Source organism: Mastomys coucha, unplaced genomic scaffold (assembly GCF_008632895.1).
Source record: "Mastomys coucha isolate ucsf_1 unplaced genomic scaffold, UCSF_Mcou_1 pScaffold19, whole genome shotgun sequence".
NCBI classification, from domain to species: Eukaryota; Metazoa; Chordata; class Mammalia; order Rodentia; family Muridae; genus Mastomys; species Mastomys coucha.
The window spans coordinates 9,459,589-9,468,858 of record NW_022196901.1 but is presented as its reverse complement, the minus strand read 5'-3'; the positions used below and the strand labels follow the sequence as shown (position 1 = coordinate 9,468,858).

General features: G+C 39.5%; 1 protein-coding gene across 1 annotated transcript in view; it reads right to left on the bottom strand.

The window, feature by feature from the left end:
- Positions 1-4,914, bottom strand: part of Sema3e (semaphorin 3E) — a 233,450-nt gene extending 228,536 nt beyond the window's left edge. The window contains exon 1 of the mRNA XM_031380019.1: positions 4,192-4,914. Within this exon, the coding sequence (XP_031235879.1) occupies positions 4,192-4,306 (115 nt within the window). The 5' untranslated portion in view covers positions 4,307-4,914. The remainder of the gene's footprint in view (positions 1-4,191) is intronic.
- Positions 4,915-9,270: the final 4,356 nt, after the last annotated feature.

Genomic DNA, 9,270 nt, shown 5'->3' with positions numbered 1-9,270 from the left:
TACTGACAGTAGATCCTCTCTAACCCTCTGTGAGATGTGCAGGGAAGGCACCATGAAAATCAGTCCTTTTCACATTGATTCAGGAACTGCCATTATTAAGAGAAAGAGTAGAACGTGGAGTGGAGGCTCCTGATGTCCAATCCTGAGCTCTCTGAACTACGAAAGATCTGGGTGGACAGAGTTAAAATGCCTTAATACAGTCATACTGATTAACACTTGCAAGTTTTATGTGCATGGTTATCTATCTGTTCAAAGCCTACATCCCCATTGATAATGTCAACATATCTTGACTTAACTGCCTCTTCCCCAAACATCCTAGAGAAGTCTGTCTTGCTGAAGCAATCACTCCTTGCATCTCCTGTGACTGCCACTTCTCAGGGGGACTGAACTCCTATCTTCCAGACTCTCCTAATTGACTGTCCTTGATTGGAGTCTCAGTTGACTAGGACTTTCTACAGTTCCGGTGATTGGTTCTTTGCGAATTTGTTTTTTTGTTTGTTCCTTCTCTCAGCTCCATTCTCGAGAAGGTTATTTTTGCCTTCCCAGTAACCTCATTAATGCAGGATGGTGACAGATAAGGAAAGAACAGATATCATCATGGAGCAACTCAGTTCACCAGGACTCCTCCTCATTCTTTCCAGTTGCTCTTTCTGGAGAATCACAAACAGTTTTAAAGTTCTCTATTAATCTCACCAATATTAGGCTCATTAGCTAGAATAAAGGACTATGATGCACACGATGTATGACTACCTTTGTACTTTAAATCTTTTGCCTTATATAGTCAACTTCAACTCAAATTTTGACTGAAAAATTCTTTCAGGGGGAGATAGCATCTTGTCACCTTTTTTTTTTTTTAATGTTTTCACTTGCTAACTAAACTTATTTGTTCTTAGAAAACTCATCAAGAGATGCATGTATTCCCAGAATAGTAGTTACCTGGTCCTTTCATGTTCTCTATTTGCCCCAAATTGACACATTTTCTAAATAATAAGATGGACTGAGATGGTAAGAAAAACTGAGGACTGAAGACCATCCCATCGCAGGTGAAGAATGCTTGGAAACTAGATAGAGGGTGCTCGCTCTATCCCATTCTGTCTTTCTACTTAGAAGCCTTCTTCTGCAGAGGTCTATTTAAGAGCAGACCATTGTCAGAAGTAGAGTTGAACAGAAAGCAAATGAGAAAAAAAAAAGAAAGATCAGTTAGTCTCTAGACATGTTTGTGAATATACTTTTCTAGAAATTAAGACAAGCTTTGTATATAATAGCTAAACCACCTCCTCAGAAAAAAAAAAAAGTTGTTTTTTGTTGTTGTTGTTGTTGTTGCTATGATCTTAGAAGTGGAGAGTAAAAGTAAATTGCTGTCCTTCCACGGGTCCTAGACCACTGCCATGAGAAGAATGATGGTGGCACACACGATGGGCCCTCTAGGGAGCTGACCAGGTCACCCCATAGGATCAGGTAGCAGTACAGAGGTGCTGTGTGACATACGCCTGTATATCTTACTTTGAAAGACTGAACAACCATTGGTAATATTAATCACTTCATTCCTCCTGCTACTGAAAAACCTAAATTACTGCCACCATTCAATACTTGAGAAGATTAACTTGCACTGCATGATTCCTAATATTTGAAGACTCTTGGAACGTCTTCTGAATTCCAGAGTGTGGAGAATGGTTCATTTTGTGCTGACTGAACTACATGTCCTTGCTCTGACATTCCTTGCTTTCCCTGGCACTGAGGAACCTGTGGCACAGCAAGCATGTGCTGCTCCAGGTTACTTCTCTGGTGTGATCTCATAGCTGACTATCCTAACTATATTTCACAAGTAAGAACATTTTATTCCAAGATATCACTACACTGTCTTCATATAAAGCCATCACCATACAATTGTCTATTTAGCCAGTCCCAAGAAACGGAGAAGAAATGCCAAAGAGAAATCTTGTGAGAGTTTTCTGTCTAGCACACACATGCAGATCCTCTCCACAACATATGACATGGCTCATAAAATCAGTTACACTTATTTCCCTGATTAAGAGAGACATCTTGAAGATGAGCTTGATTAAAAAATATTTAAATGAGCTTGACTGTACCATGGAATTTTGGTACACTGACCAATTTATAAGCTCTCCTGTGCAAAATCAAATGAGACAGTTTGGAAAACATACTGATACGGAGCCATCAAAAGCCACGTCTGCCTGAGGTGTAAGTTAATAGAAGGCTTAACAGAAGAGCAGCATGTCAAAACCAACAGCCTATCCATTGGTCTTCTCTTTTCTCTTCATTTTTGTTGAGTTATCCACCACAAAAAAGGAAGAAAAAAAAATATGGCAAGGTTGAAACTAGAAGGGAGAAAAACAAGCCCTGTATCCTTTCATGACTCATGTGTCCCTTTGCCTACATTCCATCCTTCCTGATTACCTAATGTCACCCTTCCTTGCTCTCTGCTTCTAAGTCTTACACTATACCTATAGTTAGTCATGCTTACTCGCTGTTTACATACATACAGTACATATATTCTAGGGTAGGATCCACATTTCAGAAAGAACATGCAGTGCTTGCTTGCATGAGTTTGGTTCACCTCACTTAACAGTGTACTTCCCACCTCCATACATTTTCCTGTAAATCTTGTGATTTTGTTTTTCTCATAAAATCAATATGAAGAACTGTAGGCTTCATATATAGCAACACTGTACACTCAGAAAAATAAATGGGGAAGAAATAACAGCTTCATAATAGCTCTAAGATAAATACCACTCATAAGATACAGAATCAACTTATTCTTTTCTGGCATCCTCATTTCTCCATATTCCATCCTGTCAAATTTTGCACTCTGATGTATTTTGTTATAATGTCTTAGAAATAGAGACTTTGCTATCCATCATAATATATCGTCCCAAATAAAAGGCATGTGCTAATGCTGGACACTACATCCTAAATATGTTACAAATGTATTGTGTTTGTATACTTAACACATTTTTGGTACCTAGTACAGAATGTTACAAGAACATTATTTAAATCAAGAAAATGCCCATAATTTTAAGTATTAAGATGAGAAATTTCTACAGTCACCATTACATTTACTGCTGTCCAATAAAAAGACAAAAGGGCCATTTATGTCATACATAACTCAGATCTTCTGGCTCCATCCTCTGCTAAAAAGTCTTATCTTGTATTCAGAAACGCAGGTTCTGTTCTTTCTTTCCATAGTGAAAGACAATTTAAGAGCTTACTAGGCTGAATAAAATTGCTCTTATGTAATCCTTATTACTGCATCTGTTCTCTGTCTTAATTGGTGGTGGTAATGAATACTTCATTCCCAATAATTTATTCCAAATTCCTTTTAAGTCAACAAAATCACTTCCTCTTAAAACGGGTTTTGCTCCTTATTTGTTTGGTGACAGGAGGACTTATGATTGGCTTTGACTGGTCCCGATGCAAAACCTATCTTTTGATCATTTATTTATGAATATGATGGAACTGTCTGGGTGTAGAATAAAATAAATACTCTGCTAAGCATTCAGTAAAAATAGATGAATGCACACTTAAAAGAAACAGCTAGTCCATAGTAATATTTAATCATAAGTCACTTTACCACGATTGCCAATAAACCACTTTATTTTGCCACACATTAAAATATTCTAATAACCAACTCAGTGTGAAGGCTAATTTGTATTATCTGTTAGTCATTTTAATTACACGGGGATGATATCATTTTTTCCTCAGGAATTTTCTTTTTATCTCTCAATCTCATTAAAAAGAAAACAAACAAAACATCCAACAACAACGACGGCAGCAACAACAAAGTGTGTCTCTACTTTCAAAGCCTGTCCCATATGCCTCCCATAATGTAAGTAGTGGTATTTCAGTACCTACAGCTCACTTGGTGGATTTAGCCTTTCCAGCTATTAGCAACTGCGCCCCACCTTCTCAGTTCTGCACAGCGGTGAGTGAACTTCTCCAGAATAATATCTGATATTTCTAGGGCAAAAATAACACCTCCAAGTTGGCATGCGATTTAACACTTTTTCCAGATGAGGTAGGATATGTTAACTCGAGGTGCTTACAATCCTGGGTGAGTGTTGCAATATGTTTCAGGTGCACTTTGGGGGTCTTGGAGGGATCACGGACCTGTGTTAAGTGACTTTCCATTTGGGCATTTTCCTAACAAAAGGATAAGGAAAGGTAACCTACCTTTATGTGACAGGCGTAGCCTGGGGTAGGAGGGGTTCGCGGAGTGACCTGGGGTCAGGAGTTCCAGCAGGTGACCCCAGAGCAGCAAGGTGAGGATGTGTCCGGCCGGTGCCATGGTGCGTGCTGGCTCTCCTCTGGCCCCTGCAGCCACACTTTAAGACAAGATTGAGTTTTACTTAGTACTTCCCTCCAGGGGCAACTGCGGGCGACAGGCTTTGTCACAACCAGAAGGGGTTGTCATCAGAAAATACCATTCCCAATTGCCGGGCAATATTTGGATCCGCTAAGCCTTTCTGTCCTGGGGTCCGGTGGGTTAGAAGCACGGAGCAAGAGGACATTCCAAGGAGCGCGTCTTGAGAGCCAGGTCCCGGCTGGAGCTGTCGCCGTCACCCAGCCGCGGAGTGAGGAGGAGGCTGTGGCTAGCTTCAGTCTCCCCGCCAGCTATTCATTGAGAAAACAGCCGGAGCAGAGCAGCAGCCTCCCCCAGCTCTTCCCCCAGCCTCCCCGCAAGCCTCCCAGAAGTGAGTCTCCTGCACTGACTTGCCGAGCAGCTAGTTCGTATTCGCCTCTCCTCTCGATAATTAAAAGCAAGAAGTGCCACTTGCGCCTGGAGCGCGGGATCCACCCAGCGGGGATGCCGCCTGTCAGCGCTCTGTTTACAGCAAAGTTCGGGCAGGGTTGAGCCGGCGCGCGTTTCTAGGAAGTGTCTCCAGCCCACGTGCCTCGCCGCTTCTCTCCGGCTCTGACCCGCCCGCCAGGCTAGGGAGACAGGTCCTCACCCTGACGGGGCGGGGCCAGGAAGACCTGCAGAATACTCTGATTATTTGAGCATGTGAAGGGCTGAGCCACGGCCTCAGGAAGGACTTTGAAATGCTCACTCACCAAGAGTGATCTTTGAATAAATCCACACTCTAAATCTGCCACTATCCAGGAGCCAAATTAATTTGTTCACTGTTTCCACAGATCCTTGTTCACAATTCAAGCTTTCCGCATTTTCCATCTTAGAAATGTTAGTTTTGACTCTTTTGAGGAAAGTGAGTATTTTAAGAGCCCGGGGTGGGAGATGGGGATAGGGCGGGGAGGGGGTATGTCATTTTTCCATCGTTTCATAAATGAGTTAGTATGAAAAAAAAAATCTGCCGAAGATTTATTTTCCTAATGCAAAAACATATATCTCACCTCACATTTAAGAAAGATTAAAGGTCAAGGTATGGTCTTCTGAGTGAGGTGTCTGTAGGTGAAGTTGAGACTCTCTACTTGGTGGGTCTGGGTAACGCAGGCATTAACAACACGGGATGTGAAGTACCTTGGAAGTCAGTGTTGTGCACTCTCGGAGTTTATTTTCATGACACCATGTTTGTGTAAATAAACTTAACACATTAGGTAAGCTTTTCAATGTACTTTCAATCGGTTTCAAAAACTAAACCAAACATTCTAGAGCTGCTGGCATGGAAATTCATTATATGATTTCAAGATAGCAATAAGCTGTAATAACTGTTTGGTCTGACAGCTGAGAGTTAAATGGTAAACAAATTATATCAGCTGTGACCACTTTTCCCTCTTATTCATTTTATATATAGCAATGGCTGTGGACAGGTTGTCAGAATTATGTGCTTAAAATCATATGATTATAACAAAAAGATAACTTAGGTCATTCCAATATCCTACACTCTATATAAGCAAAAAGCCCAACTAGACAATTCTTTACCCATGTTTAGAAGAGGACAAGCAGAGTATATTTAGCAAAATGTAAATGTCACTGGAGATTATAAATAATTAGATTTGCAAGGTTCAAAAAAGATAACAAACTCTAAACAGCACTTAACACTGAAAGAACATGAAGTATGTAGACTTTTAACACGGGGTGGTCTTTGTAGGCGCTTGCATGTTTTAAAAGCCAGGGGAGATGAGCTACAGACCTAACTGTGACATACTGTAACTTCACAAGCATTTCACTCTGTTCCAGAATCCAAGGAACCAGAACACAGATAACAACTTTATCAGCTTTACCTAAGGGCGGGGAAAGTAAATGTAGGGTCTGTGCATTAATTACTAAAATTAATACCCTTATTCAACTGATACCTACCTAAGATTGCTATGGGGCTAACGCAAGACGATCATAGCTATTTCATTAAGACTCAAAGTAGGGCTGGAGAGATGGCTCATCCTTTAAGAGGACTGACTGCTCTTCCAAAGGTCCTGAGTTCAAATCCCAGCAAACACATGGTAGCTCACAACCATCCGTAATGAAATCTGATGACTTCTTCTGGGGTGTCTGAGGACAGCTACAGTGTACTTACATGTAATAAATGAATAAATCTTTAAAAAAAAAAAAAGACTCAAACTCAATGGAAGAACAAATACTATTGATGTTAAAATTTTTCACTTCCTCAAAGTGAGTATAGGGCAATTTCAAAGCATTTACCACAGTGATCCATTCCTTTGAACACCTCAAAATCGTGCAGTTTTACTCTTTTCATACTTGTATTGTATGTTTCTTCAAATCCTTTCTATGGCCTTTTACCTTTCTGTGTGTGTTATGGAAAACATATGGACACTGTAAAATAAATTAATAATTCAGTGACTGTTAAACTAAACATCTAGTACTTATGAAGCTCTCAGATTCCTCCATGTGTTTTTAGAAAATCCTTTGGAATAGTCTTTGAGACAAAATTGGCCATTTACTTTGTGAAAGAAACTAAGAATAATTATTTTCAGAAAATAAGAATTCAGAAATGAGTTTGTCATTCAGATTCTCATTTCAGTATGACATTTCAGGCAGTAGATATTTTAAAAGTAATTATGTACAATCCAAGAATAATATAGACATACCAGGACATGAAAAGCACAATATTGGGAAGAATCCTATGCACTGTGGAAAATTTTGCAATTGAAAAATAAAATAAATTCAATAGTTAGTAAAGTATCCCTGTGAATTATGGGTCTTTTGAATAAATAGCAGTATCTAATGATTCCATGTTTGATTTGAGATGCTACAGGTTGTTATTCTGAGCAATGTAAAGATGTGGGAGAACAAAACATGTAACTGTAAATGTATCTTTTATTAACCCAATGTAGTTGTTGTCTTGGAGGCTTACTGCTGAATGAGCTCACCCTTTCTAATTCACCCTGAACTCTGAATAACTGGCTTAATCTAGCTGTTCTGGCTCAGAAGCCTTTCCAAGCTGATTGTTTCAATCTAGCTGCTCTCAGCTTCTTACTGAATTGTTCTGCTTAGCCTCAAATTAACTATGGCAATTTGTTCTAATCTTCTGGCTCTTTCTCATTCTCTAGCTTCAACTGACTCTATTGACCTACACTGAACTGCATGAACTCAAGAAGGAACTCAGTTCCTCTGCTCTGCACTCACTGTACTGACTCCCCCCTGACTCATCCTTCTTCCTGTGTTGCTCTTAAATAGCTTCTCTTTCCTGTGCTTTCCTGGTGAGAGCTGGGTATATCTTATCTCTCACTCTTTCTGTCAAATCTGTCTCTGATTCATCACTTTGTCTACCCCTCAATTAGACATTGATTTCAAACATGGATGCATCCTTCTTCAAATAACTTTATCTTTGTTGTTTGGGATTAAAGGTGCGTTTTTCAGGAAGATCACACAGATCAAGAAGGTATTTGGATGTAGTTCCTTGCTGGAGCATCTACGATGCTACAGGTAACCAATGCCAGTAACAAAGTTATTCTTGTCAAATATGTCTCATTCTAAATCTTCCATTGATAGTAATTCTTGTTTTGATTGTTTTGTTGTTGTTGTTGTTGTTGTTTTCTTTCCTTCTTTCTCTCTCCTTTCTTTTCCCTTCTTTCTTTCTTTCTTTCTTTCTTTTTTTTTTTTTTTTTTTTTTTTTTTTTTTTTTTTTTTTTTTTTTGACAAAAATGCTTTGTGTAGCCTTATCAGTCCTAGAATTAGCTCTGTAGACAAGGCTGGTCTTGAACTCAGAGATCTGCCTGCCTCTGTCTCCTCAGTGCTAAGATTAAAGGGGTAGGCCACCACCACCTGGCAATATTAATCTTAGTGTACGAAGAACAATCTCAAACTGGAAATAAGGGGTAAAGTTGGGGTATGGGGAATTAAGATCAGAAGTTCCAGCTCCCTCCAAAGTATGTTGCTGTAAATAGGTCAATCACTGCATCCTATTCTTATGAACATAAAAGCAACTGGCCTCTAACACAATCCTTCACAGAGTTAGTCTTTGCCCATCTTGTGAATCATATGGAATATCTGTTAAAAGAACATATTCCTGTTACACCCAGGCTTTCAATTTTGTTTAAGTTTTACATATTAAATTTGGTTTACAGAAATCCCTTCACCACTACTATCTAAACATTAGACATCAAGATGCTTCATTAACCATTTTTATTTTTATAGCATAGGTAATGTAAATCCAACAACTTTATATAAAAAGTTGGCATTGATGAGCTACTAAGATATTCAAAATATAGGCCAAACCAAATACACGCTGAGAACTGGTACCTCTGCACAGTTTAAAATTATCTTGTGGGGCTGGAGTGATGGCTCAGCAGTTAAGAGCACTGACTGTTCTTCCAGGGGTCCTGAGATCAATTCCCAGCAACCACATGTTGACTCACTGCCATCTGTAATGGGATCTGATGCCCTCTTCTGATGTGTCTGAAGACAGCAACAGTGTGCTCATCCACATGAAATAAATAAATAAATCTTGTAAAAGAAGTGTCATGTATACCTAGGGAGACTATACTTTGTCTATGCAACCACGAATTTCCCATCTTTCTTTCAGGACATATGAAAGTCGCCTAGTCTCTGGGTAATTTGTGAAAACGTTTGCTTAATTCTGACCAGAGAAATACAAGCAGAAGTGATAGGTATTATATCAAGCCTGAGACAGTGGAATAGACACTCCCAAAAAGCTCTGCTCTCTCAGGTCTTTTTGTGGCAAGCCTGGAGGACTAAACAATGAATGCTGGGGCAGGAAACTGAAGCATCTTGGACTATTGAATCACCATTTGGAGGCAGTTTCCTGAGAAAGTTACTCAGAAACACAACAGATGTTATATGAGCAGAAATCAAAAACTTATGCTAAGCTTTTT